Below are 22,950 nucleotides of genomic sequence, written 5' to 3' on the forward strand. Positions count from 1 at the left end.
GTTATGACTTAAATGTATTTAATGTTAGACAACAAGCTGGGGCACTGCATGCAGTTCTGGTCGCCATTTTACAGGAACGATGTGATTGTGCGGCAGAAGGCACAGAGAAGATGTTGGCAGAGCCTATAAAGAGAGACTGGATAGGTTTGGGATGGTTTCCCTATAACAGAGAAGGCCGAGGGCGACTTGATTGAAGTATAAAAACCTATGAACTGCGTAGAAAGGCTAGACAGGAACCAGGGGCACAGTCTTAAAGTAAGGAAGGAGAGTTTTTTTTCCCCCACCCATACGGTTGTGGACATCAGGAACTCACTGCCTGAGGGTGCTTTAGGTGGGCACTTGAAACGTCGCTCTGTTTCTGACCTGTATATCTCTGATATGTGATGGCGGCTGTAAACACGATGGGCCAAAGGGCCTCTTTTCATGTAGTGTTTTAAAAAAATACCACAGACCCAGATCAGCCATAATCTTATCGAATGAGCGAGCAGGTTTCAATGTTTAGGAAAAGGGCATTAACCTCGACCTTTCTATTTACTTGGGACAGTTTTAGCGCTTCTATACAACCCCCATAACCAACCTTCCGACTCTAATCGATTCCCTACCTCCCCTCCCCCAACACACAACCCCCGTCCCGCCCTGAATGGAGGGGGAGGGGAGAGACACAGACCAGGATCACACAAACTTCATGGTCGGAAGTGGCGTGATTGACGGCGCGCTGGCCCAGTGAACGCCTGGGTGATCCGGACGGGACGGCGGGCGGCCAATGAGGCGACGGTGGGAGGGCGGGACATCCGCTATGGTGTTCGGTTGCAGGTACGAGAACGTCGTGGTTTTTCTGCCGACCCCCGGACAGTCCCGGCTCGAAGCCCCACCCTTCCCCTCCGCTTCCTGCACCGTCAATCAAAGCAACAAAAAAAAAACTCCAGCGACGCTCGCTTGGCGTCGGCGTCCGAGGGACACACAATGTTAACCGTATAAACCGAGCCGGTGTGGTGTGAGCCGAGCCGTACCGCCCGGGGTGGGAGCCGCTATGACTGGTAGGTTTTGCAGAAAGGCCGGTGCGGCGAGGCCCCAGCCTGAGGCCCTCTCTCCTCCCCCTTCAATCTGATCACATCTTCCTGAACGCCCACGGTTACAGGTCTTCACCCTCATGATCGTTTCCTTTATTTTCTTTCCCTTTTCTCTCTCTCTCGCCCCACTCCCTCTTCCCCCGCCTCCCCCCTTTTTTTGCTCGCCTTCCTTCCTTCCTCCTTCCTTCGCAGCTCCAGAAAAGCCAGTGAAGCAAGAGGAAATGGCTGCGCTAGACGTGGACAAGCAGAGCGAGTATCTGCAGCATCGAAACGCCGCCGGCGCGCAGGTAAGGCCGGCCCCAACTGGCGCGCTTTCTTTTGTCTTGCAGTTTGCTAATAAACAGAATCTGTAATGTGTGTGTTCACATGTTTAAATTTTGATGTGTACGGTTACTTCCTGTGTAAGCCCCGGACTAATTCACACCCACTTTCCTCCTAAACCCGCCCCCTGTGGGTAGAACATTCAGCCGTCACCGCTTGCATTGCTGGCAGCTACGTGCAGCAAGATCGGGTCGCCGCCATCGGAGACCGTTGGAGCTACCACAACAGTTGGGACCGGGCTGGTGAGTCAATCAGACAGTCTGTGAACAGGCATTTCTTTTTCCCCCAAGGGTTTAAAAAAAAAATCAAGTCACCGCAAAACAAAACGCCCCCACCGAAGCCAAACCATCCCCCTCTACCGAAAGCGAGCAAAATTTAATCGGTGCAGCGAAGTTCTGCAAATGCAGGGCTCCATACCGAGGTGCGCAAGTGCCATTTTAAGAGAGAAAATGCAGATGCAGCCGATGGTCATCGACTGAATACGCCGTGGTCTATGTTTTCATGCAACTATTCTCTGTGGTATTAAAACGCACTTTTTAAAAAGCATTTTGGAAACACACAACCTCGTCCTTCTTTCTGTCAATGTTTTCAGGATTGAGGTTAAATTATAGAAATACCAAATTATGATCTGGCAGCTTCCTAAACCCCAAGTAAATATTGCTTTGCTGAGTTCATTATGCACCTTTTGAAAGGTAGGTCATTCATTCTCTAAACCAGTAATGACTTTTTTCCCTGCTCTGTAACTGAATGTTAGTGTCCAAGAACAATTGGGGGTAGATAACTTTCTAAAAGGATAAACTGTATGAATGCCACCTTTCGTTACCTACGCAAAAAGAAACTAATTTTATCGTACTATACATTCCACACAGTTTTATCCACTGTTTGTTTCTTCAGCTATTGTTACATTCTATTCTGTTTAAGAATGGAAAGTGAATACTGGGAACAAAAATCTCAGTAAAGCTTGAAACTATTTGACATCTGAGAATTTCCATTGGTACAAGTTGTTAGCAATTTCCTTCCTACAATAGATTTTTTTATCTTTTCCAGATTGCCAATCTGATCAATAATATTTGTTCAAAAGCAGCTATCATCTAAATTTTCTGGAGGACATTAATTATATTGCTAAGGGAAAAGGGTAGCATGACCTAGCATAGAAAAGTGATTTGTGAAGCAACTGATGGTGTAATCGTACCTAACTTGGCAGTGGTTGTCTGCACTTAGTGAATGTAATATAGTTTGTCCAATCTCTATGATGTCTTTTGACACATCTATTTAGTTTACAAATGACAACTTTCTCAAGATATGAAAAATACACCAAAAAATCTGTTCACTAGTGTTGAGGGTAAAGTAAAATTGCCAATGCTTTTTATATTCAGTTAATATTTCTTGCTACTGACTGCTTACTTGTAGCTTGACCTCCATAAATTGTTAAACTGGTTTACTTGGATTTTCCCCTCATTTTCTTCCTTACCAACTTCTCCAACAGCAATGAGATTAGTAATTCAAATTTACTATTGTAGAAAAATTGTTAACTTAGGAAAATGCCAGTTCTTTTGTACTTTGAATTTAGGAAGTATGGATACCTTTCTCCATTGGGTTGTTTTTTTTGAGATCAGATTCTGTATCAGACAAATTTGAATATCTTGTATTGTATTTGTAAATTAGTTAATAAAAATTATCACTGGATAGTTCATGCACCCATTCCTGGCAAGCCTTGGTGACATTATCTTTGAATGGAATGTTCATCAGCTTCCCCAACAATCATGATCTTAGTTTGAAGTGGTAATATAGAAGGATCCAAGAGTACCAAGTAAGCTGATGCAGAAAATTAAAATTGGAGCTTTTATCATTTTTCATTATTTCCAGAACAGTGCCTGTTGATTGGCGAGAGGAAACATAATAGGCATATTCTATGTTATGGAAAAGGCATGGACATGAATGCCTTCATAACAGTATTCATATTGCTTGAGTCAGATGAAAATACTTGGTGAAGCTTGAGTGCAAAAATTCTGATCATTCCTAGAATAAAAGTAAGCAAATACATTTGAAGAAATCTCTGACTGAAGAATAAAATATTCCAAATTGTCTTTTCACTGTGATGCAAATATATTTAGCCCACCTCTATACGTCTTCAGTGGGAAGAATACTTGAGTTTCCATCAACCTGCTGCCGCATTTCTATCCTGTTTCCCCTTGACAATAAGGGAAGATCGGTTGGCTGAGTTGGATAGATGATTGATTTATTAAGTAGAGTGATGTCATCAGCTTGTTTCGATCCTATACCAGCTGAGGTTGCCATTAAGGATTTTTCTTCTCTGCCTTCCCCCTTGCCTGAGATTTGACCCTTCAGTTAAACCACCACCAATTATCTCAGAGCAGCCCAACAGTCCAGTACAACTATGGTGACTTTACCTTGTGTATTCATATCACATAAGAGAGTATCTCTTGATGTCTCATCAAAATAAAATTGGAGTTACTTATCCTTGCTTGTCTTTTTTTTAAAATGGAAGTGACTATATCTGCTTGTGATTAGTTTTATATTTGTTTATTCCAATTAAATTCAAATAAAATATTTTATCTTGCCACACAGATATCTTGTATGGTGTGATGTTTAACTGTTTATCTGCTGTCTTTTTTAAGAGGTTGGTACTGGAAAAGGACCACAAATATAAGGAAGCAGTTATTCATGAACCTTTGGTGATTTAGAGGGTGTTTGTAACTGTTCATATTTCAGCTTCAAGTTAGCAGTCCTAAAATATGTAATACTGGGGTAATGAGCACCTGTCTCATTTTTGTACTTTTTATTTAGACTATAAACAGTATTGTCAATTTTATAATATATGAAATTTAAGTTATGCCCACACAGAGTGACTTTGTGCAATACAGACTGTTGTTGACTGTGCACATTAGTTGGTGTTCTGGGGGAAGGATTGCTCTTTATATGTCATGTTAATTAGAGAAGAAATTTATTTAATGTGTGAGACATTCATACTTTTAATGCTAAAATGGCTTCTATTCTTGGCTCTGACTAATGTTGAACTTAAATTATGGTCTCTAGCATCCAAACAGGCATAGAGGCTAGTTTTCAACACAGGAGGGGCAGAGATTAACTGTGGTGCTTTTTATAGATGGGAGAAGTCCACCATCTGTATGTTTGAAACAGGACAAGACGCTTAATTTTAAATCAATGGCAGTCAATTTGGCATTGCTTACTTAACAAAAGTAAAATAGGCCCTTATTAAGGGCAAAGTTTGCAGTGCTTTTTTTAATTGATTTTTGGGTTCCATAAAGTGTTGTGCCAAGAGTGTTGTGCTCTGTCATGAATTTCATGTAAAACTTTTGAAGTGATTCTTAGATTTGGCCTTATCTCAATAGAATCATAAACAGTCTACACTTAAAAAGTAGGGGATTGGCATGTAACTTGCTGTTTATTCAATATTATAATGTAGCTAAATTTCCTGGGGCACGTGAGAAAAGGAAACTTAGCAATGAAAGGAACTAATGAAGGTGTCAGGAAGGTAGGTGTTGAGGAAGGCACAAAGGGAGAAAACAGAAATTTTAAGGGTGTAATCTAAGCATAGTTTTCTTTTAGTTACCTAAGGTGTATTCTTAAAAGTGAATATCAATTGGCGTATAAAAAGCAAGCTAAAATAGAGTAATTTTCTGCAAAGGAGCGTTTGGGCTTAAAAATAGTAAAAAGGTGACGAATTACCTAATGCAAATGGTGCAAGAAAGACAACCTCATTTGTATTTGCACAAAACCAAGCTTGAAAGGAAATACTTAAAGACTGTAAGTTTGATAGATTACATTAAGTAAGAGTGGCTTGATAATTTTGTCAAATTGAAACTGATTCACTGCAGATGTTAACAAAAATATGTTAGTTGCATTTAACTACTAGTTCATAACTATAAGTAACACATGTATGACCATGTAAAGTAGTTGAAAGATTTTCTAACTTTGGCTCATGGGCAGTATTGAAGAGTGTAGTGTTGGAAAAGCACAGCCAGTCAGGCCGCATCCGAGGAGCAGGAGAATCAACTTTTCGAGCATGAGCCTTTCATCAGAAAAGAGGCCTGAAGGAAATCTGATTGAAGGGCTTATCCCCGAAATGTCGACTCACCTGCTCCTCAGATGCTGCCTGGCCTGCTGTGCTTTTCCAGTGCCACACTTTTTGACTCTGATCTCCAGCATCTGCAGTCCTCCCTTTCTCCCAGACAGAATGAGCAATAGAGCAGTCAGAATAGCTTGATTTACTGTTCAAAACCCAAGTTTAAGAAATTCATTGAGTACAACAAAAATCTTCAGTGAAATAGCCAATGGTAGGTGATGTTTTTATGACAGCTTATGGACCATTTCTCTGGGCAACTATTTCCTGCAAATCTGAAAAATATCTTGCTTGTTTCTTTACATACAATTGAGCCAAGCTCTTGTAGTGCCCAGTGGAAATCTGTGGGTGTATTGATACCTAAAGCAGGATATGGTGGCTTATAATACCAGGGAGAAAAATCAACAGGCTCTGATAAGGGGAGGTCTGAGGATAGACTTTGGGAATTTCCTGTAATGGAACAAAAGTTCTAACTATATGGTGTGCAGTGGGACAGTTCCTGAGTTGCATCTTTTCTAGTTGATTTTCTGAAACATTACCATTTGATCTTTACTACCCTTCTATTATTTATTTAGGGACAAAAAGGGATGTGGGAGAGGAGAATATAAGGAAAATGGTTGAACAAGCGTGTATTATGACATTGATTTAGAGGAACTATTTTCAATAGAATGTTTTGGTGGAAGGAGGGGTGTTCCCCTTAGACTGGTGGAGCAAATGTAGTTTAAATTGATGAATACTGTTTCTCTGCTGCTGTAGTCTGGCAATATTTGTGGCATAGTCTCATGCAGTTTTATTAAGGGCAACAAATGAGAATATTGGATTGAGTGGGATTGGAGGGAATGAGGGATAACGAGTACAGGAAAAGAGGTGGTAGCATGAAAGATGGTGTAGCAGGCTAAAAAGTGCTCTTTAAAGAGAGTAAAAAGAAGACTGTTAGGAAATTGTCTACTAGGTGGGAAACCTTCAGTTTTGATTATTTCTCTAAAATGCTGAAAGCTCTATCTGCTATTTTGTGTTTTCTTAGGGTCTTGTCCTCCTACCCTGTGACCTCCCCACTTTTAACGTTTTTGCTAGTTTTTCTCTTTTCTTTGAGTTGATTGAGTGACCTTTGGAAGATCCCACTCCAAGCCCCTGTCCTACACTATATTATTTTGCTAATTTAAGTAGAGACAATGGTTCTAGTCAAGGATAAAAGCGAATCATACTAGATATAGACATCTGGGTTCAATTGATTCTTCAACAGCTTGGCCAGTAAGGCTGAGATTCTATGAGTGCACTAACAGCAAGAGAGCACCTAGAGTGGGACCCCTTAGATCAAAGTTGTTGTCCTTGTTTTAAGCCTCAGGAGATGGAAAGCTATTAAATGAATGTTTCTCTTCAGTTTTTGCTGTGGAGAAAGAAATAGAAGCTCGAGAAGTTGAAAATAAATATTGATGTTTTCAAAACAGTTGAGATTACAGACGAGTAAGCGCTGGAGGTCTTAGAAAATATAAAGTTGGTTAAATCTCCAGGACCTGATCTAGTGTGCCCCAGGATATTGTGGGAAGTTGGGGAGGAGTTGCAGGACTATCATCCCTAAAACTATGGGTAAGGTGCCAGGTGACTGCAGAGTGGCTAATGTTGTGCCTTTGTATTTGAGAGAATGTAAGGAGAAGCCTGGGAACTATAGACTCGTGAGTCTGACTTCGCTGGTGGGCAAGTTGTTGTAAATGATTGAGAGAAGGGGTTTGAATGCATTTGGAGAGGCAAGGAATGATTAGGCATAGTCAGTGGTTGTGTGTGGGAAATTATGTCACAAACTTGAGATTTTTGATAAAGTAACCAAAAAGATTAAGGGCAAAGCAGTATAAATTGTTTGTTTGAACTTTACTAAAGCCTTTGTCAACATTCTGCATGGTAGACTAATCAGTAAAGTTTGGTCACATGGGATTCAGGCTCAGCTTGCCAATTGCATACAAAATTGGCTTAATGCAGGAGATGGTGGTGGGTTGTATTTTGGACTGGAGGCTTGTGACCAGTAGTTTTCCACAGGGATTGGGACAGAGTCCATTATTTGTCACTTACATGTATATTTTCCTCCAAATTATTTAAGGTGTTTAGTAAGTTTGCGGATGACGTCAAAATTTGTGACATAGTGGATAGTGAAGAAGATTATCTAAGATTACAGAGAGATCTTGGTCACTTGGGTCAATGGGCTGAAGTGTAGGGTCTTAAGTAGTGTTGTACAGCAGAGACACCTAGGGGTTCAGATACATAATTCTTTGAAGTTTGCATCACCTATAGGTTAGGTGGTTAAGATGTTTAACATGCTGACCTTCATTGCTCAGACCTTTGAGTATAGGAGTTGGAATGTTACTTTTAGGCTGTACAGGACGTTGATGGGGCCTCTTCTGGAATAATATGCGCAGATCCGGTTGTCCTTGTATAGGACGGATTTTATAAAGCTGGAGATGGTTCAGAACAGATTTACCAGTATGTTGCTGGGACTGGAGGGTTTGAGTCATGAGAAGAGGCTGGATAGGCTGAGACTTTTCACTGGAGCATAGGTTGAGAGGTGACGTTTATAGGTTTATAAATTCATGAAGAGTGTTGATAAAGTGAATGGCAGGTGTATTTTCCTTAGGGGGAGGGATTTAAAGATTAGGGGGCATATTTTTTACAGTGAAATGAGAGATTTTAAAAAGATATGGACAAGAGTGATGAATGAACCTTAAGGTAGCGTATGTGATACAGCGAGTTTTGAGAAGATTTGTAGTTCAGGTTGAGATTCTGGATGTAGGTTTGTTCGCTGAGCTGGAAGGTTCATTTCCAGACGTTTCAACACCCTACTAGGTAACATCTTCAGTGTAACAGCTTCACCCAGAGGCCCACTGAAGGTTTTCCTAGTAGGGTGACGAAACGTCTGGAAATGAACCTTCCAGCACAGCGAGCAAACCGACATCCAGATGTGAGTACAGTTAGAATGATTGAAAGACATTTAGGAAAAATACATGAAATCTTTGGACGGATATAGGTCAAGTGCAGGTAGGTGTGACTAGTTTAGTTTGGGATTATGGTCAGCGTAGACTGGTTGAACCAAGAGTTTATTTCTGTGCTTTATGATTTTGACTCTATGATCCCAGTATTATTCCACTGCTACATCTTCTCATTCCTGTTTCTATACCTTTCCTTTATATTTCAGTGCTCTGCTTCCACAAAATTTTCTTATTTTAACTTTCCATTCAGTTCTCTTACCAAATGTTTGCTGTACCAGGATCCCAGTTGATGTATCTGTTAAATATTGAATTTCTGTATTTTTAAAATGCAAGCCAGAAACCCCTTCTGAGCATTCATTCTTTTGTATGTGGCCTTTTTAAAAGCAAAATCTCCTACATATGTATAGAGTAATGTGGCTAACATCAGAAGCATATATGCTGATGATATATGCTAAAATTACTGGTTTTTTAAAATTAATTGAAGACTAGCTTCTAAGTAGAAAATGCTGAAATGTTTAAAGGCAAAAGATTGATGGATGGAATAATATTTAGGGTAAGAAGAGATTGATCAAGCTGCTCAGGATACATTATAGCCAACACAGTAAGTTTCTGACTTCAATGCATCATAATGCAATTTTTGGATATTTTTCAAGTTAATTGAAGGATCGAGATGATGATAGGGCCAGAGTTGGGTGGAAGCAGGCATCAGAATGCACAGTTCACACAATGTGAAACTTTTTACACTTCTAGTTTAAAAAGCTTCACATTGTGTAGCTTTTTAAACTAGAAGTGTAGAAATGGCTTGTCGTGTTGGGAATCAAACTCTAGGAATGTAATGAAGCATAAAGTAGTAACTTCCTATTGGAATAAGTTGGCGTCAGTGTTGAACAACAACAAAACATTTTAAGTTAAATGCGGTTCACTAAGACAAATTGATTTCTTGAGACAAAACCTGAGTAGCAGTGCTACTAAATGTTAAGGGATAGAAAGTTTTCTATATATAATAAGCTGCTGGAAGGCAAGATTTCCATGGAACGTAAAAATGACTGTTGAGATAAGTATAATGGCACAGTTTAGATCTCACATGGCACTATTCATTGAGCATGATAATTTACAATCACTTAAAAATTCATAACTTAATTGCTTCGCTAACTGAGAAATTCTTCTATGGCAGTTGCCAATTGAATTTGAGGTGTTAAGGATAGAGTGCTAATCAGCATTAGGAAAGGAACTATGATCTGATATTTTGTAGAATGAGCTCAGTGCTTTGGCATGTAGGAGCTTTGGTACATATTCTTTGTGAAACTGGGAGAGTTGGCAGAGGGATTCTGTGACTGGGAGTGATTGGGAAGGGGTTTCTGAGTGTGGGAGAAGTTCATTGGATACAGATTGGAATTATTAGGAGAGCAGGATTTGATAGTCTTTTGATGGCATTGACTGTTATCGGCTGATCTACAACTATTGGAATCCAAACCTATTGTTGGATGTTATTATCCTTCCTTTTTTCCAGTTTGCAAGCCCGTTTTCGACATTCAAATATTATCATTTCTCCCATTGTTAACCCATTTGTCTGGTATTGTTTAAGAAGCATTTTGTGTGTAAATTTACTGCTTAAAGATGATGGATGGAGAATTGCAAAAGTGAGAAATGTAATATATTACTGGATAATAGCTTGCATATACTGTTTTGATTATGCCGTCCCTTATTCTGCTGTGGTGTTCAATTTTCCACAAACTTTGCTTCGCTCGCCTCATTCCATGATTCCTTTTGTGTCACAAAAATCTATCAATCTTGGCTTTGAACATGCTCAAAGGACTGTGCATTGCAACCTTTATGGAATAGAGAATTCTGAAGATTCATATATCCTTGAGTAATTGTTTCTTCTTGTTTTCAGTCCCAAATGACCAGCCCCTTATGCTGACACTTCTACAGTCAGAAACAATTCCGAGGGCAAAGGACCTATCAACATCTAACCTGTATAAATTTCTTTGGAAATTTGACTTGTAGCACAAATACCTTTTCAGTTTTTAAATGGTAGAGAATAAAGAGACTCCACGTGTTGAATAAGTAGGTTGTTTTACATAGTGCAATCTGGTGATACTTGCCCCCACCTCCAAAAAAGAAGACACATGCTGTCTATCTTGGGTAAAGAGTCCAAAATTATGTAGTTCTGCAAGTATGGCATCATCAGAACTCTACCTTTTAATAATTTGGATATTATACTTGAGTCTACTTGTAGCTAAATGTTTGTACCTGAATGTTGACTTCAGAAGGATAACCAGAATTCCCAAATACCAACATTTTCTAATTCTTTACACTTAGGAATAGAAAAGTATCATTTTATTTTATCATAATGGGTAATTTCTTATTTCCCCCACATTGAAGCTACATAATGGGATCTGCAAGGGTCTCTAGTGTGAATTGGTAAGGATTGGGGAAACCTTGCGAAAAGTGTTATCTGCAGATAGGCAGTGACTGAAGAACAAGTGTGAGAGTTACAACAATTTGTTCTTTCTGGCAAAAAGATAAAACAAGAAAGGTGGCTCAACCATGGTTTCCATAGTAAATTATGGATAGTATGTCTCCTTGTTGATCTGAGTATAAAATTGAGAAAAAGCAGCAAACATGAGGATTGGGACCAGTTTAGAATTCGTCAGAAGTGGACAAATAGTTTGAGTATATGAATAAAATTGCAGGGAGCATTAAAACTGACCATAAAACTTTGCTTATGAATGTGTGAAGAGAAAAAGGTATAGGTGTAAACAAATTTAGGTCCCTCGCATCAAGAAATCACGAGGTATAGGAAAGGTGTTATGAAATTTGAAAAGATTCAGAACAGATTTACAAGGATGTTGCCAGGGTTGGAGGTATAGGAAGAGACTGAATAGGTTGGAGCTATTTTCCCTGTAGTGTCAAGAGGCTGAGGGGAGGTTTTATAAAATCATGAGGGACATGCACAGTGTGCATAATCTTGGTCTTTTTTTCACCTCTGGTAAGGGAGTCCAAAGTTAGAGGGCATGGATTTAAGGTGAGAGAGGAAACATTTAAAAAGGAGCCAAGGGGCAACTTTTTCTCACAAAAGAATGTTGCTTGTATGGAATGAACTGCCAAAGGAGGTGCTGGAGGCTGGTACAACTACAGCATTTAAAAGGCACTTGGATGGGTATATGAAAGGAAGGGTTTAGGGGGATATGGACCATATGCTAGTGAATGGGACCAGATTAATTTAGCATGTCCAATCAACATGGATCAGTTGGACCGGAGAATCCGTTTCCATGCTGTACATCTCTTAAGTTATGGGAAATAAAAAATGGAAGGTAAATTGAATGCATGCTTTAGTTCTTCCTTCACGAGCACAAGTTACCTCTTAAGTGTTATTGAACCAAGGATTTAGTGAGGGAGAGGAGTTAAAGAAATCAGTATCGGGGGGGAAAAGCGTATTGCTAGAGAAATGTAGATGTACATCAATCATTGAAAGTGGATAGGTGTAGCAAGCAGTCAGGAAAGCAAATGTTGGCTGCCTTTGAAAGAGGATTTGAGTTCAGAAATGGTCACTGGTCAGTTATCCTTTATTGTCCTTTGGTGTCCTTTTCACAACTTACTTTCTCACCTTGTGATTGCTTGACTCCCTCCTCCAAGTCAAATTAGGGTTTTTAAATTGAGTCCCTGAGATTGTGAGGAAGAGCCTCTCTTTACATAAGAGGTAATGCTTGGAATCCACTGCCTGCAAGGGTGGTGGAAGCAGATGAAGTTAATAAGACACATGAGAAGTAAGCTTGTAAGGGGACAGAAGGGCAGTGGAACTGACTTGTCGCTCCACAGAGCCAATATTACCCCAATAGGCTGCCTTCTGTGCTTTAATGACAACTTTGACTCCTTCTTACAGATTATAACTGACGTAAGAAATGAGATCAATATTAAGCCATTCAATCCTTCAAATCCACTCTGCCATTCAGTGGGATGTAATGTACCCATATCCTATAATGGGTTCTTTGGTAGAAACCTTATTGATCTCAGACTCCAGCATACTCAAAAACCTTCACCACCTTTTCAGGCAGAGAATTCGACAATTACCCCTCCTAATAATTTGAGTTCTAAATTCCCTGTTTTCTAATGTGTGCTTTCTTGTTCTCATGCCCTCCAAATTGACCTCCCCACCCCTTAGCCAGCCAACGTAAATAATCTTTCTGCATCTATTTCTCGTGTTCTCTTAACTTGCTTGCACGTGGATGCACATGCATTTGCTTGCTTGTGTTTGCTTTCTGAGGCGCAAGCACACACAAACTGAAGCAACCAAAACTGAGCATAATGCTCCAGGTGTTGTCTAACCAAGTTTCTCTATAATTGAAACAAGACATCTTTACTTGATTTATCTTGCATTGAAGGCTAACATGCCACTTGCCATCTTAATTGCTTCCTGTGCCTGCATGCTTAGTTTTAAGTGACTTATGAAGAAGCTCAACAACTCCTTTTGGAACAATTAGCTTCTCAGTATCTAAGATGTACTGTCGATTTGTTTTCCCTACCAAATTCTGGCCACCACCATGGCAGGATGGTGTTGAAGTGGAAGTGCGATGGACTGATAGCCCACAGGCCCAGGCTAATGCTCTGGGCGTGTATCTTCAAAATCTGGAATATAATGCTAGTCTCAGTACTAGTGACCATGAACAAAATTTGTCATGAAGTACCATCTAGTTCATTAATGTCATTTTTTATTTTAGCAAAGATCTGGCCCATGTGAGTCCATACCAGCAGCAATTTTGTTGGCTATTAACTTGATCCTCTGAAGTGGCCTAGTGAACCATTCTGTTCAAGCGCAATTGGGAATGGGCAATAAATGCTGGCCCTTTGAGAAGCCCACCTGAATGAATGATTGTATTGGAAATCAAACCTTTTTTTTGTTGCATCTACATTTCCAAATTCCCCGCTGTCCAGCCTTTGGCTACATTTTCACTAACATTACTGGCTGCAGTAATCACAACTTGATCTTTACCCTAGTTCCTATTGAAGACATTACTCTGAGACGGTAGTCCGTGAGGTAAATACCTATAAGCAATCTAAGCAGGACTGCGTTGGAAGTTGGGTCATCTAGATTTTAATGAGATCGAGGAAGCAGGAGATAAGCTTAGGGCATGTGAGAACCTAGAACATTACAGTGCAGTACAGCCTCTTCAGTCCTCTGTGCCAACCAAGATAGAGAAATAAGAGTTCAGATTCGGGTAGGATATTTGATCCAATGGTGTAGAGGAAGGGAGGGAAATTGCAGGTAGCTGAACCTTTGGTCTAAACTGACAGATAAAATACTGCGCAAACTCTTTGAACTTCTTGGAGATGTGGAGGAGCGTAGCAATAGACCTTTCTGAAGCCACTCCTGAAATAGAGAGCATTTTTGGCTGAAAGAGCAGGACCTGATGATGCTTTGTTTCTGCAGGATTTGATTATTGGCAGCACTTGTTGAGTTTCCCAGCGTTGCATGCATTCCTTGAACAAGGGTTGATGACATTTGTGTGGGAATCCATGAAAAGGAGAATCTGAGATGATGTGGTTGGTGATGAACTTTTCTGTGACTAACATGGGAGGGGGAGGCTACATGAGTAAGATGAAGATGATGATTGTCAATTTGGATATGTGCAGTTTTATATGCAGCTAGAGATTAAGGGCGGATAGAACAACTATGAACTCGGGAAGGAAACCAAAATAAGAATGATGTTTTAGTACAAGCAAATGGCTCTTATATTTCAACAGCAAGCATTTAAGTCAATGCACAGTGATCAAATTTTAATAATTCTCAAAAGATCTTTCTTCACAGTTTGAAAATAGTATTTGTATTTTTATTGCATTATATAATGTTGGATTATATTAAGATAATGCAAATCATGTTTTTTTTCCAGCCGCTTGACTTGGCTTCCGCACAGCTGGCAGCATCAAATGGATGGCAGTTAATAACTTCGACACCAACTGTTGTAACAAAAGATACTGCTGGTAATTATGTACAAATTACTGGACAGGTACCAGGATCTCCAGTCACTGCTTCTGTACCAACAAGTGGACAATATGTCCTACAAAGCTTACAGAACCAACAGGTCTTTGCTGTTGCTCCAGGATCATCCACAGCTCCAACTGGTGTCGTGCCTAATGTTCAATATCAAGTAATTCCACAAATCCAGCCTGGTGATGGGCAGCACTTACAACTAGGCTTGGCTTCTTCTAGCACAGATACAGCATTACAACAAGATGGTAATGGCCAAATTCAAATTATTCCTGGTACCAACCAAACAATAATCGCCGGTAAGACTCAGTCAGGCAACATTCTGTCTACCCAAAACCTTGTGTCACCAGCTGTTTCAGTTCAGATACAGCAGGGCAATACTCATGTCCCTGTGCAAATTCAAGGAGTAGCTTACAGTGGTACATCTTATCCTAGTCAAGCTCAGCTTCTTACCAATGTTCCTGTTGGATTGACAGGAAATGTTGCTTTTGTGCCCATTGGAAATGTTGATGTTGATTCTCTTGGAACACCACCTACTTCAGAGTCCTTGAATCAAAGTGACTCTGCAGCGATTACTACGTCAAGCCAGATGATTATACCTGTTTCATCAGAAGCTATAAATAATATAGATACCTCAGCAAGGACAGATGAGCAAAGTATTACCGGACCTGTGCAGAACCCAGCTTCTAGTGACGCCAACACTAGTATAGCTTCATTTGTGCCAACGACGTCAGTGAGTCACATGGTTGTTTCTGATGACCATATTGATGTGCAGCAAACCACCTCCAGTAGCAATTCTACTGAAACCCCTGATCAGATTCAGGCAACAAATGTGCTTCATGTAAATCAAGCTACTGTTGATCAAACACAGCTACAAGACATACAAGCTTCAACCTCTCAAACAGCTGATCATCAAATTCAATTTCAGTCACATCAGCAATTTGCTGTCCAGCCACAGATTGTTCAGAGTATTCCACAGCAGGCAATACAGTCTATTGCAGGACAACCAATTACTGCACAAGCCGTTCCTCAGCAAGCTTTGCAGAATGTTCAACTGCAAGTAGTACAAAATGCAGGCTCCCTTATATTACGAGCACCAACATTAACTCCATCTGGAGAAATTACCTGGCAAACCTTTCAGGTGCAGAACATCCAGAACTTGCAAAATGTGCAAATTCAAAATGCACCAACCCAGCAAATAACTCTGACACCAGTACATACTGTCACATTGGGCCAAGTAGCATCCAGTGGGGCACTGACACCAATTGCACCAGCTCCACTAACTGTTAGTAGCCCACAATTACAGACAGCGACTGTGAATTCATTCACTTCTTCAAGCATTCAGTTGCAACAAGGCGCACATAATTCAGGTAAGTGCTTTCTGTTAATTTGATCTATAATTAAATCAGTTTTTGAAAAATTTGGTGTTTGAATCTGTTATCTCCACCTCCATTTCTGTGACTTCCCCTGTCATATCAGATGTGCAACTTACCTCCCAGATCTTGCCATAGTTCTTTCAAACTTGAGCGATCAGTCATGCTTGAGATGATTTGTCTGTCGTTTATGGATATGTCTGTATTTTCCACAATACAGCTAAGATCAAGGTACCCGACCCTTGTGTTTCTGCCTTGTATCAGTTCATGGAACCTGGGCATGAGTAGCTATACCAGCATTTTTGTCTATCTCTCTCCCTATTGAGAAGGTGATAGTGAGCTGATGACTTGAACTATTGCTGTCTTTGAGGTGTAGATACATTAATAGTGCTGTTAGAATTGCAGGATTTTGTCTTAATTACAGTGAATGTAGTCAAAAATCAGGATGGTGTAGGACTTGAAGATGTTGCAGATGGTTGTTTTGCTACTGAGAATAGTTTTAAACTTGGCAATCCAGTTAAATGTGCAACTGTTACATATAACTTGTGCATTGTTGCTTCAGTTTTGAAGTACAAAAGTGTGGTTGAAGTTCGTTTTGAGTAACTTTAGTTGATAGCAAAGTTTCGAGAAACATCAACAGCAGTTCATAACTGGTCCTGTGTGCGCAATCATTTGAATAGAGATCTTGTTAAACCTGTCCTGTTTAAGAATGGCCAAATATTTTAGTTCGAAGTTTCTGGTGTTGCAAGACATTTTGGTGGAGTGAGATGCAAGTTTAGTGTCATGATTTGGAGATGCCGGTGTTGGACTGGGGTGTACAAAGTTATAAATCTCACAATACCAGGTTATAGTCCAACAGGTTTAATTGGAAGCACACTAGCTTTCGAAGCGTTATCACCTGATGAAGGAGTGATGCTCCGAAAGCTAGTGTGCTTCCAATTAAACCTGTTGGACTATAACCTGGTGTTGTGTGATTTTTAACAAGTTTGGTGTGACAGTGTAAAGTGCATTGAATCAGGTTTGAAGTATTTTTTCTGTGTCATAAAATGATTGTGAAACTGTATAGCATTCAGTTGATGCATTTTTTTCACATTGGAAGTAACAGGTCCAAGCTGAGAGAGTTTTTTTAAAATCCTGAAGCTTGGTTTGTAAAGGGCATGAAGTGCATGGTAATTAAGTGGGAAGTAATAAAGGAAAAGGTTTTCTGAGGTATTAGTGCCAGTGATTGAGAAATATGCATTTGTCCTTTCAATAAAGAAATCAAGCAAGATGATATTTTTAATTGGGATGAGTTTATAGTTGGCCAGTACAGAGCTGGGTGCATGCAATTGCTTGACAGATGCAGTTCCAAAGTATTGATAGAGGGATGTGAAATGAGACATCATATTCACAAACAACTGGACAATGTCCAGCCCCTTGCAATACTTCCTAATGACGTAGTTTGTGCCCATATGCAGTGAGACCTGAAGAACATCTAAGCTTGAACTGATACATGTTTGAATGTAAAATTGTGTTAGATAAAGCTATAGAAAAGGCAACAAGGTTTTGGAGTACAAAAGCACAGTCTGCATTATAACTTTGTGCAAGACCCCATATGCTTTTGATTGCATTTTGTCACAACAATATTGATTTCATTGCTACTACAGTACCTTCACTGCTGAAACCCCTTCTATGACTTTGACTTTGACACTCCCAAACTTTGCAATTCACTCGTCTTCCTGATGCAAGGTAGGGAAAGTTCTGCTTTTGGCAGAATTCTGCCCATTTGAATTTTTTTTTAAACTTTTCTTTGCATCTGCCTAATCTGACATGGTCCTGTCCTGTTAGTATGGACAGCATGTAATGCCAGTGTTGAAATACTGAGGCTATTTTGGCGATTTTATCCAAATACATTCGTCCACCGTTTTGATAGTAGTAGAAAGTAAACGCGAAAAATGTTTCTATCCATATGTCTAATTTTTCTATGTTTTAAGTTCCTTAGCATTTGCATTTTACTGCAGATCATTTCTTGGGGTTATACTTTTTTCCAGGATATGATTTCTTATCACATTTTCAGACGTCTGTCTGCACCTAGAACAATCCTTATTGTTTTCATCCTTTATGTGGACATTGGGCGGCATGGTGGCACACTGCTGCCTCACAGCGCCAGAGACCCGGGTTCAATTCCCGCCTCAGGCGACTGACTGTGTGGAGTTTGCACGTTCTCCCTGTGTCTGCGTGGGTTTCCTCCGGGTGCTCCGGTTTCCTCCCACAGTCCAAAGATGTGCAGGTAAGGTGAATTGGCCATGCTAAATTGCCCGTAGTGTTAGGTAAGGGGTAAATGTAGGGGTATGGGTGGGTTTCGCTTCGGCGGATCGGTGTGGACTTGTTGGGCCAAAGGGCCTGTTTCCACACTGTAATGTAATCTAATCTAATCTAATCTACCCTGTCCTACTGGCTAAAACCTCAGTCTAAACTGAACTATATAAACTCTCTAGCCAATCTACTATATTAACATTAACTGAGATCATAATCAGATATGTCAGTTTTCAGAAGGAAACCTGGCTTAGTATCTCATATATTTGATTTTTTAGATGGATACTGTGGTGGTGAGTCATTGAAGCCGATTCACACTGATTTTACGCAACATGAATTTGTTATGCAAACCAAGCAATGTAGATGTAGCACAAATTTAAAAGATCTTGGTGCAGTCTCAGACTGCAGGTGCAACCTCATGAACACCTTGAGCAGTTGCAAAAAGGCTACCTTATTCTTAAGCTCCAGTAAAGGCCAAAATTCCATTTGCTGCTTTATTTTTAAACTTGCACCTGCTTGTTAACTGAGATTCATGCACAAGGTCATCTAGATTCCTCTGGGCTGCACTTTTTGAAGTCTCCAAGTAAATAATACTCAACCTTTTGATTCTTTCTACTAGAGTGAATGACCTTTACTTTCCAACATAAACTCAGTTTTTTGCATGTTCACACAACCTGCTTATATCCTCTTGCAAATTATGTCCTCATTTCAACTTCTTTTCTCATCTATTTTTGTATTGTGTGCAAACTTGGACGCATTCCACTCTGTCCTCTGCAAGTCATTAATATAGATGGTAAATAATTAGGGGCCTGTCTGATCCTGCTGGCGCTCCTTTAGTTAAATGTTTTCACCTGAAAAAGGCCAGTTAGTCTTGACTCTCCATCTTCTCCATGTTAACCAATTCTCAAACCTTGCCAGTATATTGGCCCCAGTACCAATATTGCAGAAGTGTTATCTTCTGCAATATACTTTTATATGGCACTTTATTGAATGACTTCTGGAAATCCAAATGTATAACATCTACTGATTTTCCCTTTAAGAACTTGAACAAATTTGTCAAACATGAGTTCTCTTTCAAGACCACATTGACTCTGTTTGATTGTATTATGCTTTTCTAAATACAGTACTATTTCCTCAATTTACTGTAGCATTTTCCCAGAACAGGTTAGGCTAACTTGTAGTTTCCTGCTTAGTGTCTCATTGCAAAATAAAACATAGAACAATCCAGCACAGGAACAACCTGCCATATCTGCGCTGACCATGATACCCTTTTGAACTAATCCTGAAATAATCCTAATCCTGTAGTAAATGCAGACTAGTCATTCATAAATCCTGTTCACAGGAGTGGCACAGTGGCTCAGTGTTAGCACTGCTGCCTAACAGCACCAGGGACCCAGGTTCGATTCCAGCTTCTGGCAACTGTGTGGAGTTTGCACATTCTCTGTGCCTGCGTGGGTTTCCTTCGGGTACTGGGTTTCCTCCCACAGTCCAAAGATGTGCAGGTCAGGTGAATTGCCCATAGTGTTAGATACCTTAGTCAGAAGGAAATGGGTCTGGGTGGGTTACTCTTTGGAGGGCCGGTGTGGACTGGTTGGGCCAAGGGTAAGGGATCTAATCTAATCTAGATCGAATACCAAATAGCACAGATTTGAAGCAGTTAAAAGAAGCAATGGAAATGTGGTGGAAGAGTACTCATGCAAGCACTTCGTTAGGGCAGCATTTCCAAAACTTTTTGGAGTTTGAAATTATCAAACGTAAGGCATGAAGACCTAGGAGAGAGAATGGTGGGGTGTTCAAAATTTGCAAAATTTCAACTTGTGAACCCCACTTGGTGTCCTGTCCACCTGCACGCCCACAACACTGTGAGCCCTAGCATAGGAACTGTAATGCACTCGATGAGTATGTGTCTTGGAGGCAGGTTCAATCAAGGCACCCAACAGGGGATCATTCTTATCTAAAATTGAAAGATATCAGACCTGTGGAAAGAAAATTGGAGGGGAGAAGGTGGAAATAGCACTGGGAGAATTCCTCCTTCAGAAAGCTGGCGTAGACCTGATGCACCAGGTGGCCAGCTTCTGTGCTATAATTGTTCTGTGAATTTACAAGGAATTCAGAAGAATTTTTATCCAGACAGTGATGTGGATCTTACTATCACAAGTAATTTGAAGTGAAGAGCAAGTTATATGTACATGGAAGCTGGATAAACACATGGGTGAAAGAAATAGAAAGTTATGGGGGTTAGATGAATTCAGTTGGGAGGAGATTTTTTAAAAATATGCTGGCTTGGATACATGGGCTCAATGGCTTGTTTTTCCTCTTTGGATTTGTCAGGGCAATGCTAGGTTGTTCAGTTATTCTTGATGTCCTGGTTGTCTAACAGACACACACAATCAGAATCCTTAGTGTGGAAGCAGGCCATTTGGCCCTTCAGGTCCAGCCACCCCCCCCCAAAAAAAAGGCACAATGGGCTGAATATGAGCAGGAGTAGACCATTCAGCCCTTCAAGCTTGCTCTTCCATTTGGTATGAACGTAGCTGGTAACTCACCTCAGTAACCCTGTTCCTGTATTCTCCCCAAACCCCTTTCCTTCCTTTTACTCCGAAGAACTATATCTAACTCCTTGAAAAGATTCGAATTTTTGGTCTCAACCATTTTGTGGCAGAGAATTCCAGAGGCTCACTACACTCTGTGACGAAGTTTCTTTTCATTCTCCGTCCTCAGCCACATATCCTTAAATTGTTATCCTTAGTTCAGGATTTGTCATCAGGAACATCCTTTTTGCGTTTACCCTGACTAGTCTTGTAAGGTTTTAATCCCAGGAATTGTCCTGGTAAATCTCTTTTGCACCCTCCATAGAGAGACTAAAACTAAGATCCTCTCTCAAATAAGGAGATCAAAAGTACGTGCACTACTCCAGTGTGATCACACCAAGTACCCATAGAATTACATCAAGACAGGCTTGCTCCTATCCTCAAATCTTCTCCATATGAAGGTCAAACTACTATTTGCCATCTTCAGCATCTGCTGCACCCTCATGCTTATTTTGTGACTGCTGTACACTGACACCCGGTTCTCATGGCACCTCCCTCGTTCCGAATCTGTCGCTGTTCAGATAATCTGTCTTCCTATTTTTGCTCCCAAGTGGATAGTCTCTTGTTTATCCACATTATTTTTCATCTGTTATGTATTTGCCTACTCACTCAACTTATCCAATTAAACTGAAACATCTGATTCCTCCTCACAGCTCACCTTCCCACTCAGCTTTGTGGATATCTGGGCTCCAAGCACTGATTCATGCAATACCCCCATTAGTTACTGGCTGTCACTTGGAAAATTACTCTTTTTTTTCACTTCCATCTTGATCAGAGGCATCCTGTTAGTGATTTTACAATCTGGTGGAACCTTTCTGGAATCCTGTGAAATGTTCAACCAGTCCCAATAGTTTTTCTAATACTCTGCCTGTCATTATAGACTGTTACCTTTCTTTCCATTAGCACCTTGCTTATTTGATATCTTTGGGATGTTTACAGTGTCCTCTACTGTGAAGACCAATTTTAAAGTCTTGATTCAAATTGTTTTCCGTTAGTATGTTCCATGTAACCGTCCCACAATCACATCCTTCAATGGTCCTAAATTCAACTTAGCTACTCTTTTTGTTTATATCTGTAGAAGCTTTATTTCTTGTCAATTTACTTTCATAATCAATTTTCTCACTTTTTATTTAAGTCATTTTGCTCACTCCTGAATAAAATCCGAATTCCGTGGCCTTCCATTAATTTTGAAGTTCAAATGTCTTAGTTTTTGACTGACCCACTTCTACACCTATGTTTTATATTGAGCCCATCTAGTCTGCTTTGCCATTCAATGAGATCGCTGACCTGATAATCTTCAACTCACTTTCCTGACTTATCCCATAACCCTTAATTCCCTTACTAACTAAAAATTTATCTCTGTCTCAAGTGCATTCAATGAACCATCCTCAACTGCCCTCCGTAGTGAAGATTTCCACAGATTCACTACCCTCATTTGTCTTTAAATGGCTGATCCCTTATTCTGAAAATTATACCCTCTGATCCTGGATTCTCCTACAATGGGAAACAATTTTTCCACGCTTAGCTTAAGAATCGGGTTTCCTAAGAATTATTTTTTGATAAGGTTTGCTCTCGTTTATACAAAATCTGGAATCAACTAGGTGAACTTTTTCTGGACTCTTTCCTTGGATAAGGTACCAAAAGTGTTCACAATATTCTAGATGTGGTATTACTCGTGTCTTGTGTAGTTTTATCAAGATTACCTATATTTAACATTTCATTCCCTTTGAATTAAAGACCAATTGTCCATTTGCAGAACTTCATGGTAGTTTTTTTTTTGTGACTCATGCCTGTGGACCCCCCCTCCCCACTGCCACTATGCTGCAATATTTTATGGAAATTCTTCATTTAAATAATATTCAGATGTTGTAGTGTTCCTGCCAAAATGTATAATCACTCCTTGATAATCTTATTTTAAATGGTTTATCCTTGTCATGTTCTTTTTGACTGGGATAAATTTTTGTGAAATGTTATGAAATATCTGATTGAATGTCTGGCTGCTCATTAACTGATGTTTCTCTGTCTGTTGGCCATGTCTACTTTCTCAGCCTACTTTGGACAACTTTCATATGCCTCTTATTTGCTCTTAAATTGTTCAGAGGAAATGTCCTATATTATCCACTCATGCCAATATATTGCATAACCTTTAAGCTTTTTGTTGGGCAAAGAAAATCCAAAATTTTCCTAATTGTTGCATCTATTTCTGCAGTTTGAACTTGACCAATGCTGGT

General features: G+C 39.9%; 1 protein-coding gene across 3 annotated transcripts in view; it reads left to right on the plus strand.

Annotated features, from left to right (window-relative positions):
* The first annotated feature begins 819 nt into the window (after window positions 1–819).
* Window positions 820–22,950, plus strand: part of sp3b (Sp3b transcription factor) — a 64,168-nt gene continuing 42,037 nt past the window's right edge. Inside the window, exons 1-4 of one of the 3 annotated variants that reach the window (XM_043693600.2) lie at window positions 820–1,037; window positions 1,263–1,357; window positions 1,529–1,633; window positions 14,363–15,830. In XM_043693600.2, the coding sequence (XP_043549535.1) occupies window positions 1,031–1,037; window positions 1,263–1,357; window positions 1,529–1,633; window positions 14,363–15,830 (1,675 nt within the window). In that variant the 5' untranslated portion in view covers window positions 820–1,030. The remainder of the gene's footprint in view (window positions 1,038–1,262; window positions 1,358–1,528; window positions 1,634–14,362; window positions 15,831–22,950) is intronic. The other 2 variants (XM_043693601.2, XM_043693602.2) reach the window with 2 other exon arrangements.

The sequence above is a fragment of the Chiloscyllium plagiosum genome, unplaced genomic scaffold (genome assembly GCF_037043375.1).
Source record: "Chiloscyllium plagiosum isolate Xiang-an unplaced genomic scaffold, Cpla_swu_hap1 HiC_scaffold_7, whole genome shotgun sequence".
Lineage (NCBI taxonomy): Eukaryota > Metazoa > Chordata > Chondrichthyes > Orectolobiformes > Hemiscylliidae > Chiloscyllium > Chiloscyllium plagiosum.